This window comes from Manacus candei, unplaced genomic scaffold (assembly GCF_025592945.1).
Source record: "Manacus candei isolate 608988 ecotype Guabito, Panama unplaced genomic scaffold, ASM2559294v1 h1tg000056l, whole genome shotgun sequence".
NCBI classification, from domain to species: Eukaryota; Metazoa; Chordata; class Aves; order Passeriformes; family Pipridae; genus Manacus; species Manacus candei.
In genome coordinates this window covers 5,608,039-5,630,460 of record NW_026138104.1, presented here as the reverse complement: position 1 = coordinate 5,630,460, position 22,422 = coordinate 5,608,039, and the positions used below count along the sequence as shown (strand labels likewise).

The 22,422-nt window shown below is 37.3% G+C and overlaps 1 protein-coding gene across 2 annotated transcripts in view; it reads right to left on the bottom strand.

Annotated features, from left to right (window-relative positions):
- The window catches only part of PLXDC2 (plexin domain containing 2), a 254,160-nt gene that overhangs the window by 106,643 nt on the left and 125,095 nt on the right, over positions 1-22,422 (bottom strand). For both annotated transcript variants that reach the window (XM_051802444.1, XM_051802445.1), the window contains exons 3-4: positions 11,829-11,975; positions 7,033-7,102 (exon numbers count right to left, since the gene is read on the bottom strand). In XM_051802444.1, coding sequence (XP_051658404.1) covers positions 7,033-7,102; positions 11,829-11,975 — 217 coding nt within the window. The remainder of the gene's footprint in view (positions 1-7,032; positions 7,103-11,828; positions 11,976-22,422) is intronic.

Below are 22,422 nucleotides of genomic sequence, written 5' to 3'. Positions count from 1 at the left end.
TGCACTTACAAAGAGTTTGATACTGAAATATGCATGATTCTTTTTTTGTGAGAATAAAAGATTACTTTGAATCTGTTATCCTGACTGGTCAGGGTTTAGAAACCATGCTCAGGTACCTCACAGCTGCTCATCAGCACAGGTTCAAATAACATCAAGTTTCATCAGAAAATTCAATGCTTGTGGTTTTATCTTGTGTCAGTAGAGGGTAAGACATAGTTTTGATGAAAAGTTGTGTGAATCTTCGATGCACAAAGACCTCTCTCTTTCATGAGTACAGATATTTTTAAGCATATGATCTGACCTCAGGAAGTAAAAATCATACAAAGAATTCTTGATCTCAGCTTTAGAAAATGATCAACTTTAATTTGATTACAGTGGGATTTACTACTGGGATGTCTTTTTATTTCTTTACTTGTTAGTCCTTCTATTATTGACAGTGGTAGAAATGCTCAGCCAGCATCTCCATCATAAGAATTATTTCAAACAGTTCCTCCATTTGGAATATTCCTCTACCAAAAGATGATTTATCAAATATTATCTCACCAGAATTTAATACAGAATATTACAAATTCAACTGCTTGCTTCAACTTCAGCAATTTGCTGTTGCACTTGGTAGGTGGGCGTTTCTGATGCCTTCTCCATGTTAGCTGGCAAAATGTATCAATAGTCAACTAAGCTTTATAAATCTAAAAATGTAAATACCATATATATGAGCTGATCACATGAGACTCTCTTTGTAGCTATATTTATACACAGTGACATATAGAGAGAATTAGACACAGAATGCAATTCATCCAACCTACTTTAAATGTCTGCCTTCAGCATTCATATACTCTGCTGACTGTATTGATTACAACTCTACTGACTGTATATGAGTTTAGGCTGACAAATATGGAAATAGATTGGCACAGCTTGATGAATTGTACTCTTTGTATATAACCAATTTATTTTTACTTGTAAATTTGCCTGCAGGTTATGCCCATGCTTGTAGCTTATAGCAGTTACTTCTGACTGGGCACTTTCATTATACAATGTCATTTCCAGCGCTATCAAGGATCGACTCATTGTGAATTAGCTAACCTTTCATCAAGCAAAATCCATGTCACTCAGTTACCTTTTCCTTTCCTTCACCAAATACTAAACTCTTGTTTTCTCTAACTTTTTACTTCTTACTTCTTGATAGCATTTATAAGGTAAGTTTATAAAGATGTGTCTTTGAAATTGAATTTTTCATGGAATTTCCAGGCATTTACTGGCATGTTCAGAGGCTGCTAGAATAGATAGTGATCTTTACCTATTAAAGACCACTGTGTGGTTGCTCTAGCCTTGTTCAATTTATTATCTAAACCCCTGCAATTCTGTGGTTTTCTGAGCAATTCTGTGGTTACCGTTAAGCATACTGTTTTTATATTTTTCCACGTGGTAGTCTGACACAATTATTTGCTTTGTAATCTTCTGTAATTTCTACAGTATTTGTCTTTCCAATTTCACATACCTGCAGAAATGCACTCATTTCCCACATTATTACCTGCATGTTTGAGTACAGAGAGCACCAAAGAGGTGAAACTTTGAAGTTTCATCTTTTTATTCACACCTGTTTTTCCCTCTTGTTCCAGTCATCTGTGCTCCTCAATACCAGTACAACAGCATCCCCACTGGGAGCTACTACTGAAATTGCCAATCTATTAAATGGCTATTACTTATCCTAATAGTAGTGACCTTCAGCTTGATTTCTGCTTCCATATATTTCTCCTGCAGTTTTTTTTCCTTTAGCTTTTCTGGGATAATACTATTTCCTTGTTACAATCCAGTGCTCCCTGGAATTGAAATCACATTCAGCAATACTCTGCCTTTTCAGTGTATAAACCTCTTTCAGCTCATTTACCTCATGTGGCTCCCGTCTCCTTAACACTGCAACTCCAAAGTCAAACCCTTCCTCTAACTCATCCTGTCCCTCACTGTCAGCATCTTCTTGTCCTAGTACAGTCCATCTAGCTGAGGTCTACAAGTTCATGTCCCAGTGCAACCTAAGCTTCAACCTTCCACTGCTCTTCATCCCTTTCTCCTTTTCAGCTTAGAAATCAGCAATTTCTTGCCTGAGTTAAGACTGAGTGAAAAATTAACCAGATTTCAGGATTTAGCTCACAGACTTAATTTCCATTTTTAGTTTACAGAAAGTAATCACTCCCACATTTTTAGGAGTGACGTTCAAGCAGAAACAATTTCTTTCAATTCTGAAATATTTTTTCCTTATCGAAATCATAATTAATTGTAATGAATTTGCCAGTGAAACATACAAGTGTACAGTCATAATAAACATGTTAATACTTGCACTGACTTCTGTTTTGCAAAGCAGTTACTGGCTTTGGGAATAAAACATGATGGATGGTTCAAAGCAAACAACCTCAATGTCAGAAAATTCTAGTCATGACAATATTCTGAATTGGTCTAGAAATATTCACTAGACAAAGAGAGAAAGGGGCTTTGAAAAACCTATATCAAAATTACAGCAGAGCCCAATCTGATAGTTACTTATCAGAAAACTATAATATTTTTAGGAGATGCACACATGTCATTCTTTTTAATGATAATTCCTGAATAATTGTCTGACTCAAAGGTCACATTGACTTGCAAGATTATCTAATCTGTTTTGGAACTTCCAGATGTTGCTCTGCTAGGAAAAAAAATAAAGAAAGCTAAAGGGAACTAAGTAATCTGTCAAATAAGGAAAGTTATAGCCACCATATACTTAAAGGTGACTCCAAGGGGGAATTAGACCCCATATGACACCAAGTTTTACACATCTATTTGAGAAAGACCTTTGTTTTATTTTCACCTCTACAGAGTTTTGGTCATATTCCAAACACCTTTTCTATGTATTAATTGCAATTCCCTGCATGTTATTGTTATGTTTCATTGCTGAGCAGTGCTCACACAGTGTCAAGGCCTGTCCTGCTCCCTCACACATCCAACGACAGAGTGGACTGTGGGTGCACAAGAAGTTGGGAGGTGACACAGTTTGGACAGCTGATCCCTGCTGGCCAAAGGGATGTTCAATACCATATCATGTCAGGCTTAGTATACAAAGCTGAAGGAAGAAGAAGGAAGGGGGGGATGTTGGGAGTGATGGTGTTTGTCTTACGGAGTCACTGTTACACCTGAGGGAGCCCTGCTTTCCTGGGGATGGCTGAACATCTGCCTGCCCATGGGCAGTGGTGAGTGAATTCCTCCATTTGCTTTGCTTCTGCATGTAGCCTTTTGCTTTACCTATTAAACTGGCTTTGTCTCAACCCACGAGTTTTCTATTACTCTTCCAGTTCTCCCCTAAGTCACTGTAGGGGGAGTGAGTGAGCTGCTTCATGGAGCTTAGCTGCCAGCTGGGGTTAAAACACAACAATCCAAGGCAACAAACAAAAGGTTTAGTGAAAGGTCAAAATAATCTGGGTTGTCTACCACCCTTCACTGTAATGCTGCTACAGGCATAGCAATACAAGAGAGAAATGTAATGTCAAAGAGAGGTGCCATAAAAGAAAGAAAGTCCTAAATAATTTACAGTATCTGATACAAAACTGCACTACAAAACAGAGACTGATAGAACAAACCAAAAAAAGACACGGAGATTAAACAAGTGGGATTTACTCCTATGTGCATGGAAAATTAATACAACCAGGGATGAAGATTTGCTGCATGTTGAGTAGGATGTGGGGTCACAGAGCTTCAAGGACTCTTCTAAGAAGTGTTATGATACTGCCTGGAGAGATGTAGCACAAAAAGGGTTTTCCCAGTTTCACAGCCACTGAAGTCTATGACAGGTATCAGTGACTGGCAACAAACAAACTTCATATACTCAGCTCCCTGGAATGCATTATGTAACTCACTATCTCACGAGTGGCTTATTACAAAATTAACCATACTTGTCGCCTGTGGAGTACAAACTGTAGAAAGCTTCACAAAAAACAGAAATCAGCTTTTTCTTGTGTTATTTACTATTACTAACGTTTTGAGATCTCTCTATAGGAATGTGGCCAGATAGATGTCCATATCTCAAAGCTGCAATTACTAATTATGTTAATAATACTATAAGATGCCTTACCTTCTAGTTATGAATTAAATAACCTTTTCAAATACAATCTAAGGACAACAGTGAATAAAGCCTTTGAGCTAATTTATTTTCACTCCTTGTTCCTCCTTTTCTTAAACACAATCGGTTCATCAAAACCATTCAGAAGAGGAAATAAATATTAACTAAAGAGAAAAAAAAAGTTGACATTTACATTGGCAGTTTCAAAGTTATCTTAAGTAACCTGGGAAGCCTACTATGCCACAATGTACCCTCCATGAAGGATTGCAGAAACCATTGGGGTAGACATTTTTATTATGACAGGGATTTAATGCACCATTGTCCTAAGCTTTCCTTTTAATAAGGTTATTTAATTTATCATTTAGAGGAAAAACAGTTTGTAGTGTTTTCATTAGCATAATTAATCAGATCCTGCTCTTCCTGAAGTAGACATCTGTCATGTGGGATTCCTGTAGATATTAACTCTGCCATTCTTTTGATGTCAGAATAACCTCTGGAGGTGTTTCAGCTCTCTAATAATAGTAATGCCATTGTAAAATCCTGGTTACTACAAAATAGTAGACCATACAATGTACAAAGCACATGAAAACTGTATTTATCCTTTTTATTATGTCATTGGTGGTGAAGTGTGGTGCTTAGCCTAGCAACAAAATTTGCAAATGTAGACAAAACAAACATTTATCAGACAGTTAGTACAGAAATAAACCTTTCTTTTTCCACTAAATGAGTTTGGGGGTCTTGTAGAAAAAGTTGCATCCTGTATTGGACTGACAGAATGATTTACAGTTACTGGGCTTTATCAAGATGATATTTTTAAAGCTATTACTGACTAGATCTTTCTTTTTCATGCTTAAGTTTGAGGTTGAAAATCATGCAAGTGTCAATGAAGACACAAGTATCTCTATGCTAATGGCAGTGGTGTATATTAAAAGGACTGATTTTAAGGTCCTATTTAGCTTGACAATAATCCATAGATCTATTCACAGCAATATTAGTTTACTTAGCCCAAACGTAGACCAAAATAAAAGCAGAATTATCATCCAGTGTTCCATTAATAGCAAGAGAAAAGAGTGCTGTAGAGCTGCAGCTATTCTTATATGCTTATGTGCTTTTTAAAAAAAGAAATCAAGACCAAAACCATCTGAATTCCCCAAATACTCTGAAACAAAAGAAACAACATTTCCCACACAAATTACTAGTACACAGTTCTTCTTAGGAGCTTAACTTTGCTCCCAAGTCTTTGGGGTCAGATGGGGAAACTGGTAACAGCAGCGTATTAGTGAAAGGGGTAAAAGTGGTAAAAATTCAGGACTTCCATTAAAAGGGAAGGCCCAACAGAGTGACCACACAAAACCAATTACTTGAAGGAAGAATGAACTTTGTGAAGTTTTAAAGAACAAAGTACAGCAGTAGGAATAAGGGGACATTTAGAGAATGAACAATGTCTCCACTGCTGCTGTTTCAACTGTGCAGGATCCATCCTACCCCATTATTTCATGCTGCACAGATCATGCAGTTGATTTTGGCACTCCGTCAAATGCGACTCCTCTAATACAGAATACAGAACTATGCACTGACAATCAAGCACCAAAATGAAACTAAAAGCAAAGCAGAATGGAAATCAGGCAAGTCTCAAAATCAGTGGTTCATGGTTTTTCTGATCAAAATCATCATCAAAACATCATTGCTGATCAAGAAGAGAAAACCCTGATACTGAAGTAATCCCATAACTCTGCATCCTTTTTTATCATTCTTCTGCAAATCAACCATTTAATATCAGCATTTATTCACCTCTGTCCATCTCTTGCGTTCTTTTGCTTTGGTAGCAAAATGGAAATCCTGATGGGGAGCATGACAGAAACCTCTATTCTAGTTCCTACTCTTGTTGAGACACTGGTTGCAATTGTTTGCTAATCTTTTAGTCATAACTTCTGCATTTAGGACTCCGGTAGGACATGGACATCTCCTGATCTTGGCCAGCTGGTCACACATAGCATGAGAAGAAGCCTTGACTGTGGCAGTGTAGGATTACTCCTGATGATAGTGGCTCCTATTTCTGCCTGCTTGTCCTGTCACACCTCTAGGCAGAGCACCACCAGCCAGAGTCCATGAACTTGCTGGACCTGTTCAAGGATCAGAGGATGCTGTGGGTGTGCTCTCTGTGATGCCGTCTTTCACCTCCCTGTTTTCATTTTTTCACCATTACTCCTTCTTTTTATCATTTGTTGTCTTCCATGTCATCTCATTATCCTCTGGTCTCATCTTTGTTTTTCAAGGAGGTGGAGAGGGACGGGAGCAGAAGGAGTCAATGACTGTTCCTAGTGCAGGAGACTGGTGCAAGTAGCAGCCAGCAGCAGTGGGAGGGAGAACCCTAACCACAAGTCAGCAGTAGTGCCCAGAGCTGTAAGACTAGGAGCTTGAGCTATTCCACACCTCCTGTCTTACCCCACAGAAGAAGAGGAACACCGTGGTACATTTTCAGATGCCTTACCACACCAAGACAATGCACTGCAATGAGTTTGCCTCACAGGTGACAAGTTGCGTACTTCTAGTATCACTTATCTTTGGATAGTAAATCCTCTGCCCTCGTACAGGCAAATCCTAAATCTGCCTCCTTGATTTGGCTCCAGCACTTTCTCCACAAGTGTAACTGCTACACACACATACACACAAGATTTCTGGGGAAATATTTAACAGAAAAGTCTGTTAAATTATTTTTATAATATTATAAAGTCTTACAGTGAGATGGGTTTATAACAGTTCATCTTGAACACCTGGAGGTTTTTAATCATATTGATATTTTGTGACTTTCTTTTTTGTGGACAGGAAGATTTCCTAAATAAAAGCTGCATTTTATCTCTTGACATATACAGGGGAAAAAACAGTATTTTAAAAAGCTGCAAGGAACTCTTCCCATATTACTCAAAGTAAATTGTTAGAAAGCCACTTACCCCCAGTTGCCACAGTAATTTCACGTAGAAAATGACCGTAAAATGGAAAATCAAAGGACAGATTCACTCTCTGAAAGGAACATCAGAAAATAAAATCAATATTGAGCAGAAAGGTAAGAGAAAACAAGATGGAACAGTCCTGCACTTCAAATATCTATTTCATTGCTTTTTATTTTTCACTGAAGCCTTGCTATTCTTTTTGAATTCGGAACTGGTAATAGCTACTGGAAACAATTCTGTGTAGCACTTGAACAACTGAAAGCAGTAGATCTTCATAATTAAAGACTTCAGAAAATAAAATACATGAATAGACATTGTAACTCATTCATAAGAATAAAATTAATAAAGATTTATAGAGTTTTTCCTTAAAAAAAATTGCTTAACCTCTTTCTTAAGAGGAGCCATCAATATCTAAACCTTAGCCATACCTACATTTTGCAGGATGCCTCCTACCTTGGCTGCTGGTCATTTGCTCCTCCATCACATGTGCCTTCAGATTCAAGTGCTCTCCCTGACATCCTGCAGCTACCTGGATGCTTATCTAATGAAGGCTGGTCACTGGAAGGCAATTTCTCCACTAATCCCATATGACACCAGTTCCTAAACTTCTCTATACTGTCAACTAGGAAACGAAATGATGTACAAAGAAATATTCAACAGAAGCAACAACAAACTCTACATAAGGTACTTACTGCAAAATAAAAATAAAAAAAAAATTGTTTGTATAAGCCTACAGATGACTACCCTCTATAAGGTGAATTCATAGCAGGGAACTGTAATTTGGGGAACAGACTTTTCTCAACTAAGTTCGCTATAAAGCATCATTCAAATTCAAACTCATTTTTCCACTCTACCTATGGCTTTCTCCTTTTCTACCTATTCACTACTTTCCCAAAGCTCGCTAAATATTGTGGTTGATCTTATCACCTCATGTGCTATCTGGTTAAACTCTGAATAAATCAGTAGTTATGGTAGAAAGGAATGCTAAAATCCCAGTAAGGTCTTTCCATAGTTTAAATATAATATTCCATGAAAAACACATCACTTCCATAATGGTCCAAATCCCAGATAGAAAACAGGCATGAAGCCCATTATTTCTTATTTAGGAGGAATTATTATAGTAAAACTCAGTGTGAAGGTGGGTTGTTGGTGACTGTCCCTCAGTCCTTCGATGTCTCCCTCCACTTAAGTAAGCACAACAGCTCATACATTTTAAAAAAGAGGGGAAAAAAAGGAAAAAGAAAATCACTTTTTGTTTTTATTTTCCCTACCATTATTTCTGTCCTGGGTTTATTATGTTCAGATTATATCTGAATACTTCTTCTCTCAGAAAGAATTATGCTTACATCCACCAGAAATGTTTAAAGACTTATTTAGCATGAAATTAGCAGCTGAAGATTTACAGTAACTTTAAATTAGGTTTACTTTCCACTTAAGTGGAAGACAGAATTTAGACAGGATTTATTAGCACATTTTTTGTTTGTTTTTAATTAAAATGCAAAATCCATTTGCATTGTGTTAATTGGACTGAGTGGGTTCTAATGACCTTTTCTGTATAAACATAAATATGGATGTGCCACTGAACATTTCTAATCAAAATGGCATGTGCAAAAGACAACTAATGAATTAACTTAAACAAATGTTCTTTTACCGTGTCCTAAAGTTTTCACTGCTGCAGTGTATGCTATGTCTGTGTATGCAGTCCATTTAAATTGTCCTTGCTCTACCAAACATAATTTCCAAGAACTCTGTTAAAACTACCAATTTGCTGACCAAACCATCCCTCTTTCCTTTGTGTGCTACCCTCCATTTTACCTAGTAGCATTAGCTTGCTGAATACACAGTAACCATGAAACTGCTTCAAATCAAAACTGTCCCCTTAGCAATTTTCTCAATTGCCGTAATACAAACATTAGTATAAAGATTTTTACAATAAAAACTTGATTATTTGCCCACTCAAGCCAGATACAGGTCTCCCACTAACTTAAATTGAAAAAGGATGCCTTAAATTCTGACAATGTAAAAATGTTTAATGTAGACAGTTTAGCATAATACTGTAATAAGAAGCTACATGATTTAAGGAATGTTTTAAAGCACAATATTCTAATAGTCACTAAAAGTGTCCTTTCGCTTTTGCTGCTGGAAAGTATACCTTTTTTTTCAGAAAAGAAATCAGAATTTTTAACCTGCTGAAATAAAAATGTTTTCTTCATACTTAATGATCGAATGGACTGCGAGAAAAGGGAATTGATTTCTCGACTATGAGGTATCCTGTATCTAGTTCAGTGTTTGAGTAATCAGCTACTAGATATCTAAACACACTGAATATCCAAGCCACTCCTAAAATTTTATTTTATGGTTAAGAATATGGTGGTCATATGTTGAGAAACAATCCTTACTATTAGTGATGTAAATCCTGTAGTGTTAGACATTTTAATTGTTCCATTAATATATGTGTGTTACTTTCTGCAACCAATTTCTATGCCATTTATACAATCAAATCACCTCATGGATCTTCTCTTTATTACTTTTCCTGTAGAAGCAAAACCACCTGACAGCTTCTGGGAACTCTTAGGATTATATATTTCAAACTGAAGGAAAACACACAAATTAAGCGTAAAAGTTTTACCATTCAAAGAATCCCCGACATTGTTAAATGAATTCACTGATTCTTAACATATAATAATTTAACTCCTGATTCTACTGTCAAATTGGAGAATAATGTTTAGAAATTATCAGCGTGTAAATCACTGAGTCACAAATGATGTTCAAAATGGCCTTTAAAAAAGAATAATGACAAAGTTTATCTCTATGGAATGGAAAGGAAGAGATTGCTGCTCAGTTATGTATGATCATTTCAGAATATATGACTCTACAGTTGTACAGTTATAGAGAGCACATCTCTGTTAAATAACTTCATTGGGTAGTACATATGAATGTTGTTTGCTCAGATGCATAGAAGAAATCAATTATAGATGTATAAATGAAATATAAAACCTGATGGGATGACTCATTGATACTTTTTCATCATTCAGGAAGGACATAAACCTCTAAAAAAGAGATCTTTAAAAATGTATGTAGACATGGCTACAGGTACTTAAGTTCACAGTCCAAGATATTTGAGTAAGTATGAAAAGAGATGGTTATCAGAGTTCTAAACCATGCTGAATGCTCCTCCACATTGATCCCACACCAAGAAAAAGAAATTGCCTCATTCTAAACCTCAATTTAATAACTTCATTAAAATGTCTGCCTTGGAATTGACATTTTTAGGTGTATAATTTCAGGGATCCAACTGGAAACAAAATTGCTTACAACAAAGATGTGGAAGGGTGTCATCTTCACTAATTCTTAAACACAGGTTAAAGTTTTTCAAAGGAATTTCATTAATGTTTAGATCTCACTTTCACAAATTACTTTTAATAGCGAAAGATGTTATACCTTTTATATGTATTTGTAAATATTTTAATACCTTTTTTTTTTTGGCATGTTTCCATTCTCTCCCTCAACACAGAGCACCAGGAATCTACATGAAGCTGGCAAGGCAGACAATGAAGATTTTCACTTTTAGGTGCCCTGAGGTTTTTTTTCTCATTAGAATCAAATTCTTTTAAGAAAATAACTTATACAATGTTTTATTAAATCTACCCCAAAGACATATAACTACCTGAACCCTCTGTTTTTGCATTATCTCTGGTTCCTTACAGTCTTTTTGACTATGAGGAATATATTTTTTGTATTGGACTCTTTGTTAGTCACATGCACTGGATTTATCATGTCATTCTGCTTTTTGTATTCTGAGCTAAATATCACAGTATTTCTTCCAGCCACCTCTTGCATTTCTCTGAGCCAGTCACCTGGCTTGTGACAGGGAGTAAACAAACAAACTCAGAGAAAAGATGAATTAAACTTGGGTTTTCTCTCAGCTTTAAAACTGTTAAGCTCATTTGCATCTTTAAAAACAGTACGACTTTTAATTAAGGTGTCCACTAGAATTTGTTTTAAACCGGCAAAACCCAAGGACTTTTTGTTGGAGCTAAGTTGGCAAATGGATGAAACAAGATCCTCATGAACCACAATTCTGAGTTGTAATTTTCTGTATTTAATTTGTACTGATATTGGCTCTTCTATGTATGCAGTTTTGATCCACAGGCGAGAACTGAGAATACAATTTTAAATCATACAGTATTCTATTTCACTTCCAAGTTTGTAAGCCTATTATTTTCATATCAATTTTACCAGGTAGCATGATTACAATAAGTTAAATATGATTGTTGTTTATGTTCTGTGATATTTATTTGTCAATAATCTAAAACTGTGATCACATCACTTCTATTACTATAAGACATTCTCATGCCTTTTTTTTCAGTTGTCCCAAAAGGAAAAGTAAGTGTGACACCTCATGCAAAATAGAAGTGAAAACACAGATACATTCCATGGGAGATTTAAACTTCAACTTCATCCTGAACCCAGTTCTGTTGTTATTGAACTCAGTGGTAAAATTCCCTTCAACTTCAGCAACACAAGTTGTTTACTGTTTGATAGCTCGTGATCCTCCTGAACAGAGAAAAATTTTAAATCTATCTGTAAAGGCATCTCTAAAGGACTTTTATAGCATATTCAAAAACGCAACTTGGAATCACTTGATAGCAACACTGTAAAGACTTTCACATCTTAACTAAGATTCAAAGATATAGCTCTGTGAACAGTAGCCATCATACTTAGTAATACTACTCTGTGGGTCACTGGTGAAAACATCAATGTTAGTCAAAGAAGAAAATGCTATGATAACTTACTGCAGCTTGCCGATGCGTATTGGAAAGGATCCCATGAATCTTTACTTTGTCCTTCTCCATCTGGTCTATATTGACCCACAAATCCCGGCTGGTAGAATCATATGGGCCATACGTCCTTGAAGTATAATAATTATGATCTGTATCTTCCTGAAAGGGGGGAAAAAACACAGATTGATATGGAAGATGCACATTAGTTTTATGTAAAACACTCCCTTGAAATACTGAGTCATGTCGCTTCAGGGAGCAGCAGCAACATGTACACTGCAACTCAGTAATAAAGGAAAAAATGTACAAATTGCAAATGTGTTGCAGAAACAGTTCTGCTTCTAACCACTAGCAGTTGACAAGGCAGTTACCTCATCCAATCATCTTATATTATGATGAAAATGTTCACTATCCCCAAATCCCAATCATATACTTCCTGTAATCACATCAGTGAAATCTATGGCAAAACGTTTGATGGTTTTTGAGGCAAGATGGTCAGTTAAGTTCCTTAATAATGGACACGCTCTAACAAAGCAATGAGCAGTATTCACAGTTAACACCTTAAAAACAATGCGGTTTTCAACATTTCTGAACATAATTCACTAGACTATCCTTTATAAGAATATCCAAAAAAATTTCTGATAGCTATAGGCTTACAATGCTACTTTATTTTAAATCTCCAAAAGTTTGCTTTACTGTAGATTTGCCAGTCAGAGACAAATACATATATAATTGAGGAAGAAAGTTTCCTAATTAACATTTTCTTTAAAATTACAGAAGTTGCTGTTATGCTCATGTCACAGCAAATTTCTGTCAAGGTCAGGAGCTGTGAAGGTCTGTACTTTCCCGTCTAAAACAGAGAAAGGGGGAAAAAAAAGTGTGTGGCCTGAAATGAGCAATGAAACAAATCTCAGATTTCCAGTCTTCCTTTACACATCCCAAGCTGTTGTAACCATAAAATATTTAAATCAACAGCATTGCCAGCTTTCTGTTGAAAAGCTTGAAGTAATACTACAAAAGTAGTACATGCTAGTGTCAGTTCCTTCCTTGCTTCCACCTCCTTTGAGACAAAGCAAATAAAACAAGGCCTCAATTATAGTGTTTTAAAATTAGAGTAAACTTAGAAAATAATCAGTACTCTAGAAAATGGAAGAGGTGGACTTAGAATTTAGAATTACCCTGGTGATGGAGAAGTTCCTCTCCTGCAGTACCTCTTATTCCCAGCCAGCAGCACAGGACTACCGTCTCATCAGACCATGCTGCCATGCAGACCTGACACTCCCTCCCCACAGCCCACTCCCCAGAATATACACAACCTATTCCTGGTGACATGATCCTGAGCTGAAGATGTACTTGATAAGAACTTATATTCTAGATGAAACTATTAAGGTCCTAGTTTAAAATATATTGACCATAAATTCTGTTTCAGCTGGATTTCACCCTACATTAACATCATTACTGATGCATTTTACTTTAGCTGTTGCAGATATAACCAGGTTACTTTCTCCTTGACACTTTCTGTATCATCTGCTGTACTTTCTATGCCAGGATGTACTTTATGTGCCCAGTAAATCTCAGTGACACCTTTGAAGCAACTTCTAACAACTTCAGCAGCTCTAGGTAAGTCACACAAGTAAACATAATTAAAACTATACTGTCAGGAAGATGACAAAAGCCAGCCAGCTTAGAAGTTCTTTCCTCCTTTAACGGTCAACAGAAATGGTTATTACTGTCATGTATAAAGGAGGTACAGTAAATTAAAAGGTTTTGAAAACAAAGATATATTTTCCCAGTTTAATTTATCATTCTGACAAAATTTCCATAGAAAATAAAAATTGCATTTGAGGTTCAAGGAAAGGGCTCCAGAGATAAAGAAGAAATAATTACTAAAATAGTTTGTTTCAGATAAACATGCAATATTTAAACCATAGTCAAAACTCTGCAAAATTTTTAAATTTTCCAGTTTTTCATAACTAATAATGCTATTCCAGTTAATTATTAGTATCTAAGCCTCCACCTCCACAACTAGAAAGTTCTAGTGCTGAGCCTAGTTGGTAGCTCTATACAAATGCTTTAAATGGTATCTTGATCCATGCTCAAAGAAGATTCATCATACATTTTGTAAATCAAACACTTTTATTATAGCCTTCAGCTCAAGATTTTGTCAGTGTGAGGACTTACTCATGTCTACCAAATTTTCTGTATAAAAATCGAAGTCTCATTTAGTATTTTAATTCAAGTTAAATAACCTTAGATACTTCTGGAAGGAAACAAATTCACTTCTACTTGGATATTAGAAGGAAGACAGAATTCCTCTTAGTCCGAAAAAGCTCCGTACCTTCATGCAGGTGTATTTTATGAAAATACTATTAATTATTTGTCTCTCACATCCTAATTTTTCTTAATCCTATCTGTAAAAATTTACAATCTGACTACAAAAAGGCTCATGCAGCTAACTACTGAAGTTGATCTGAGCAGCTCAGGAGCTCTCAGTAAAGTTAGGATCCAAGCTTGTGTTCCAAGTTACTGCCTTCATGGTTTCTAAATTGTATTACCATGGAAATAGAATTCTTGGAGTCTTTCATAAATATGATTTTATTGGTATCATTAGATACCTACGAGTTTTTATTCTGTCAGACCTGTTTACATGGTTTGGTTCATTGTACCTGCTTATAATGCATTCCATCCCCTACAGGTACTACATGCGTAAGAAGATGCAAAAATGCTTCAAAAATTATAATGAATTTGCATGTAAACTACTGAATTAAGAAAATAATTTTAATAGTTATATGGTACAGATGTAGAGTTCTGCTGATAGCTAGAATTCTATATAAATACACTTATGAAGAGAAACAAACTTTTCAGTGTCTTTTAATGATGTAGAAGCACATTACTGAAAGGAAGATCATTCACAGCAAGTAGAGAACTGTCATGGTTTGAGATAACCCCAAAATCCAATTCCCTAGCTCCATCCCCCTCCCACATCTCAACCTAATGTGAGATGGGTTTTTCCAGACAAAACACACCAGATTCAAAGTGGGGGAAAGGGAATATATTACAATGACTGTACAAATAAATACCATATCACATTATACACACGATCACAACTATCTCTACCATGACATATGTATTTACAATGATCAGATCTCTTCTCCCCTCCAAATAAAAGTCCAGGAGGGAAAGAAGGACAGATCGCTTTCAGTCCTTAAGCAGCAGGATCTTCTGAGGCAGCAGTCTGTCTGTCTTCTCCACATGCAGCAGCTGATAGTTGGATTTCTGCCAGCACTCACGAGGGAGGTATCCAACCTCTCTCGGCCCCATCGCCTCCAACCGAGGGGTCTTCCGTGGGCTTCGTAACCCCAGACAAGGTCGTATCACCACGTCATATCACGAAGACACAGGGGGGTCTTCGTGACGGTCTGGTATCTCCAGGAGACTCAGCTCCTTGCAGGGCCTCTGTGCCCTGTCTCTCAGGCTGCCACCATGGCAGCAGTGCAAGGGGGGGGGAGAGCCAAGGTCAACTCCCCCCGCATTCCTCTGGCCGTCCCGGTCCAGCTCCGGGACGCTCTGAGCTTCTCAGCTCCTCTCTCTCTGGTACTGCTGTACTCCAAGGCTCCTCTAAAATAGGAGTCCATCTACTCCTCCTTTCTCGGAGGTCTCAAAGGAGTTTTGGGGGGCTGGTACAGTCTTACCCCCAGAACTCTGTCTCTCAGGCTGCTGGCTCTCTCTTCTTCCCGGCTCTCCTTCCAGGAGTCCTTTCTCTGGTGCTGCATGTTGCTTCTGCTGCTCCTTCAGTTCGGTCCTTATCTCTGGCTCTCTGCCACTGTTTCTCTGGTCAGCGCCGGCTGCTGCTCTGCGCCCATGGAGAAAACATCTCCCGGCATAACTACAGGCACCTAGCCCAGCTTTATGCTGTTCCAGGTCCCCGCAGCCCCCCAGCCAGGGGCTGGGAGGGCCCAGAGGGCCCAAGGGGCTCAGAGCCCCTTCCTCGTGGCTCTACAACATGGTCACCTCTCCTCCACAACCCAACTACAACTCATCTCTTCCAGTGAGACTGTGGGATGTTGACATTTTTGCAGGAGCGCCCATTGGACAGAACTTCAAAACTTCCAGGGGTTTCCACCCCTTGGGGTCTACCACTTTTCTTAGCCTCTGGGGGAAAACAAAGATCCAAACCACTACAAGAACATACACATTACTACTTCAAGAAAGTTTTTCTTTTTCCTTTGTTTTTCAGGTATGGATATGAGTGTTATCTCCCACTGCTTCTCTAGTTGTACAGTTCTGTCCAAATACTGCATATGTATGAAGTACATAGCACCTTTATTCTACTGAACAGTACAGCATTAAAGCAAAGGATTTTTCCAGACATTTTTTTCACCACCTATGAGGATTACTGTCAGCAACCTCTGTGAGTATAAAAGGAATATTTATTAGAACCTCTCTCATAACAATTGTCTTTTGGGGAAGTAAGTTATTTTTAACCTGAGGCCATCCTTGATGCTGAGTTGCCATCTTACTGTATATTGTAAAGAAGATTAATTTCTTACAGTTTTCACAAGGGATATTTTCTGATGACATCTTGCCTATATTCCCATATTTCTCCAAATACAATTGAATTTTCTCAGGAAAGCTGAATGCATGCACTACTTGTAAAAGCTCAGCACAACTGAAGTTTAAGCCTTTTTTAAATTCTTGGTGTTCAGTATTTGTCAAATTCAAATCCAATTCAAATACTGGACATCCATTCCATATGTTACTTATATGGACACTCCCAAATACAGTCCAAACACCATTTCATCAATAACTGCTGTCCCTTAACAGATTAGGGTGATCTGTCACAACCAAGATAACATAAAGTAATTATACGTGATATTTAAAAATAACAACTACATTATACCTCTGAAATTATTTCAGGTTATTAACTGGGATTCTGGCCAAAGATGTCTATGAAAGTAGTACTGAAACAGACATGAAACAGTAAAGTTCCCTCTCAATGAAGTAAGACACCATGATTCAGTGATGAAATCACATATGTAAACATTGGACTTTTTAGGTTAAATTCTCTTCCCGACACATTTTTTCTTTAAGAGAAATGAAAAGGTACTATAAATCTCTAAGAGATGGAGGATATTATCAAACAAGGTTTAGGAATAAGAGCCTTTGTTGAATCCAACTGCATGAATATTTTGCTTCTAAATACTGGATTCAATTTGATCCAAACCACAGACATTACTGAACAAGAAGCTCTGCCAGCTACTGAGCTCTCTCTCTTTAAGGCAATAACTGAGGAAAGCTGATAACTTCAACCAGAGAAAAAGCAGCTGGTACACCCAGGAATGAGCTCTGCTATTGCCCAATAGTATGTTGTAGAAAAACCTCTTACTGTCTCTGTAGTTGAAGGAAGAGAGTAAGGCATTCACAGAGCAAATCGTTATAGATCAGCCAAAGAGATGGCAGTTACATTCCAGTAGATTAAGTTTTGGCTGCCTTCTCCCAGTACTGGAAGACTGTTTATGACATTACCAATCAAAAATCAATCAATCAATCAATCAATCATCCCATCCAAGGCTCCTCATCTTCAGATATTTGCAGTCAAGTGTTGTGAGTTATTGCTAGGTGCAATAGAAAACAATGAGACTGCATTTGATAACTGCTGTCCTTTTAAATATACTATTTATTGAAATTGCACTTCCAAACTTCAGTTGAGATAACAGCACAATGAAAAAAACATGAAGCCCTCAAGGACATGCTTAATTTTATCACTTTAAAAGGAAGGTCTGATATCTGATTGTTAACAAAATACATTAAAAAATTGCCCAAATATTGCCAAACTCACAGACAAGGTCTATTTTTAAATTAACTGAAATTGCTGCTAATATTTGTCCTAAATATTAATTCTGAGAAAATTCATCACCTATTACTGAGTTCAGAAAGTCATCTTTAAGCATTTCTTGATTAATAGCCTATGAAATGAATCAGAGAATTATGCTTTTTAAAAGGTGCATTTGTAGACTAAAACAGAAACACTGAAAGGACAAAACAGGCAATTCTATATTTTTTAAACAGACAATTTTTCAGCAAGAAACCAAAGATAATAATACTTTGGATATTTAGAGGAAGGAAATGAACTAGCAATTAAAATTATTTCCCTAAGGAATATGGCAGTCCTGGTGATCCATTTTGCAGACATACAGCAAAAACAGCTTCCCCAAAACTATTTGCACTCTTACCCAGTCTCATGTAATGTTTGCTATTCTCTTACAGTATCTGTGCCTATCATACAGCTAAAATTGACTTCTGAATTGTTTCAGACTTTTGCTAGAAAATTGCTTTTATATTTCTGAATATTATTAGTCCCCACCAGCTAAAAGCAGCACAAGGGGGAGAACAGAGATGATAGCTTGTGTAGGACTTGAGATAGCTGTGCGTTGGAGCTGATGGAAAGCCTCTTCCCAATAGCACGTTTTTGGGCACCAAGAAGGGGCAAGAGAAATGCACGTTCATACTCTGCATTACCTGGGCGGGGGAAGCATGTGTGTATGGTGTTGCAACTGATTTTTCCTCATTTATTTACATTTTCCTTAGGCAGGGACTGACTGAGACAGGAGCAGGTGTTAAGGACACATGGAGAATACCCCTAATCTAACAGTCATTAGCACAGGAGATGAGACAATACAAGAAAAGATCACCTCTCCTGAGATGGGGTCCTAGTGGGAAGATTAAGACCAGAGAAAATGGGCAAAGAGACACTTTGTATGCTGCTGTCATATAACTCATTTTCACAGGGAGTACCATAATTACAACCATAACATAGCAATCCTATGTTGCAATTTTACAGTTTTATAGGACCTGATAATCTAAGAACCCTAAGGAGTTCTTGATTTGAACCGGCCTGTCAAAATGTGAAAGCTATAATTTCAGCAGATAAGATACATGTGGACTACAACACCAAAGTCTTACAGAGGACATGTATAGGGGCACAGAGAAAAAGCTATGATAGATTCCTTTTGTTGTTTTTCATTTTTTTTTTGTTTTGTTGGTGTTTTTTTTTGTTTGTTTTGTTTTTTTAATATCTGAAGTGGAAAAAACTAAGGGAATATATATACAAATAGGGGTATAGCATACCTGCTTCGCATCAACAATCAGCAGAACCTGAAGACAGCCTGAGAACATCACTGTTGATTACACAAGCCCTAGCAAAATCCATTTTGAACAGCTAATGTAACAACTAATGAATGAGGGGAACCCAATCTAATAGAAGAGGAAATTCTGTGTCTGAGTGCACTAGGGTCAAGAACTTCATCTTACATTACATTCTCCAAGAAGAGACTACACAAGTGCTTTGCAGAGTCCTGAAAGCTACTGTGTGTGTGCAGAAGTCCTCAAACTCAGATTTTCACTAGGGCCAGTATGAAGCAACATTGCCCAGAATCAGACAGATTTACATCTGTAGGTTATTGTAAACATTAAATGATGTCATCAGCTGGGATGAAACAAAGGCATTTAGCTCACAGCTCTCTCCCCTATGTAGACACAAGGCTTTACACAGCTCTACAACATCTTAAGTTCCCAGGTTTTTAAACTGCACTTTTCTGAGCTCCTGACAGCACCTATAATGGAGAGTCACACACATTGACAGACAGTCTGCAAGAGAAGGATGCCATAAAACTGTTATTAATCCAAAAAGCCATTTAGTCTTTCCGGCTTTGTGAAAAGTCAATGTGGAGCCACTGACTTTTCCATGATATTCAGCCCCTTTTGAAAAGAAGCTTCTCTCTTGGGGACTGCTATAATACTGTCAGCCTATTTAGGGGTCATTACAGCAGTCTCATAAAGCCCCTTGGATTGTCTTGTCATATGAGACAAGCTTCAAAAGAGCAAAAATCTCTGCAATGCCTTACTTAAGAGAGGAAAAAAGCCAAATTGCCAAGTCACTCAAAAACCAATTACAGTAGGGAAATATTTATTATGCAGTTTTGTTCCTGATTTGCTAGAGCAGGAGTCTGAGAAATGACATTCTCAAAATAAGCCTTTATTAACTGCTCTGTAGCACCCTCTCCACTAAAGGAAAATAATAGGAACCATTTCAATGCAATGTCCATTAAAACACCTAGCAGAATTTGATTTTGGTGTAATTATGACACAGGTTTTAGAGTTTATATTCTCATTTTTAGATCTGTATAAATGACTAAAGTGTTCATAAAACTGGAACTCTGAAAATTACTGTTTATAAACATAAATACTATCTGCCAGGTCTAGACTACAGAGCATCAGTGGTTATAACGCCATGTCTGTTACCAGGCCCATTCTTGGGGGGTCATGACTCCAGATAATGCCATAAATAACTATGTTTTTGTCAAGTTAGCTTTTACAGATTTAGTATTTCAGTCTTCTAAAGATCCACCTCCTGTGTGGAATATAACCAACAGTATATTTCTGAGTATGTACTTTGACATACTTACAACCACATTTGTGCAATTTTTTTCCTCTCCCTAAATATACAGTAAGTTCAGTTTAATATTATATACTTTTTTTTTCTTTTTAATCCAGGTATTGGAACAACTTTAAACTCTCTGCAGCCTATGTATTTCTCCACTATGTGTTCAGATGTCAGGAGAGGTACATCATCCTTGTTTCCCATTCTCTGGCACTTCTCTATTGGAAGAGACAGGAGGAAAAGAGCAACCAAGACACAAATGAGAACCCTGAGGCCTCACATGAGGAGACAAAATGGCAAATCTAAATTTGTATGAAAAGTGTTACAGATCTAGAGGATTAAGTTAATATTGGCAGGTACAGTTTCTAGTTGATCAGGGCTTTCTGTAGGACAGTGCAGGAAGCTCCCTCCACACGCACTGGTGTGTGATGCAGTTCCCGAGCCCTTAATACTGTGTCTCAGGGATCCATCAGGGTTCAGAGCCAAAAAATTGTAGGGCAATTAGTTGTAGGAACATGTACAACCAATACAAAGTTGATACAGGCAGGAGCATGGGTTTATTAATGCAGTAGCATTTTACCTGTAGGGATAAAGCCTAATTTAAAGCTTTCAAAAGTGTCCTATGTACACCTCAGCACCAATCTTTGCCAAAGCCATGCTGTTCAGTCCAGCTGTGTGCTGGTCAGCATATAGCCAGACAGCAGCATGCTCAGCACAGGGCCTGGGCATAACAAGACGAACTGCATCACCGTGGCTTCTCTGGAAAGCACTTGGTTTAAGCAGATTGCAACCAAAACTGGTAGTCTATTTAACCAGAGCAATTTCTAGTTTGGCTCTCACGTGCACATGAATCTTTAGTTACTAAAACATAGGAGTGGCTGCAATCCACAATCAGTAAGTAAAATTTCAAAATTACAATTCATGCCTTAGAGAGAAAGACAGTGACGATGAAAGTGATTAACCTTAGCGATTGCTACTGCTCTTTTGAAAGCTTACTCTTTGGTTTGAGAAAGGGATTCATTTTGTTTTTTCTCTATTTCTCTATGTATTTTTCTCTATACATCTGTAACAGGAGTTCAGTCAGGATATTCTCCACAAGAACAGTGAAAAGAACACGTGATTTTAACAAACTGTTCTGACCAGCCACATTTCTTAAGGACTTGTCACAGAAAATGCTTCTTTATCTGATCTTGCAGTCACACTCAAAAAACCAAATCCCTAGACAGCTCTCGTGCCACAACTGTAAGACATCATATTTAATTGAGATGCTTGATTAGTTACATGTTGCCTAGACAGGCGTATCCAAGTTGCTGCCTTTGCATGACATCAGGCTCCAAATAAGCTTTCTGCAGAATCTGCACTCTTGTTCTTTTCAAGAGGGATAGTCTGAGCACTTAACAATTACTCTGACAAGATCAAGATGTTAAATAATATCCTCCCTCTACGGTCTCTGAAAAACACCACTGCCTTCAAGTTAACCCAGAGTGTAGTTGATCCAATACTCTCAAGTATTTAAAAATTAAACACATTATTTCGGTTTTGATAGTTGCTATTTTTTCTTGTATATAACTTCTAAATCTATGCTGTTCTTTCAGAGTAGAGCAATTCAAAGAGGAAGGTTTCACAAACTTGTATTTCCTTATTTGGCTTTCATCTAAATGCAGGACACTGGAAGATAACACGCACAGCACTACAGAATTACTTCTGACTGCAAGGGTGTCTTTTCACAATTTTAAGCAACAGAAGTGATGCCATACATCTAAGCCCTGAAAAACAGTGAAAGATAAAGTCCTGAGATTTTACTTGGGTTCCAAAAAAACTTTTTTTACTGGAGGTGGGGGTGGTCAATGAGACAGGAAGTGGTAAAAGAGAGGAATAATCTCAACATTTTGACCCTGACCAGAAACAGGTCATTTTTATTTTGTTTGATTCAATTTGTTGTTGGTATATCTGTAAAAAAAAATTAAAAATTATATCTTTTCACTTCAGATTTAAACGAACAAATAAGTAGCTGAGCAGGGTGGAAATCGGTTTGCAGGTGCAGCTGTCTGAGTAAGAGCTACATTTGTAAGCGCTCATTGTCAGGACCACAGACCTAGTAAATGCTGTCAGTGAAGGTTTGCCAGCTCATGAAGTTTTCAGGTTCACTCTAGAGCAAACTAGATACCC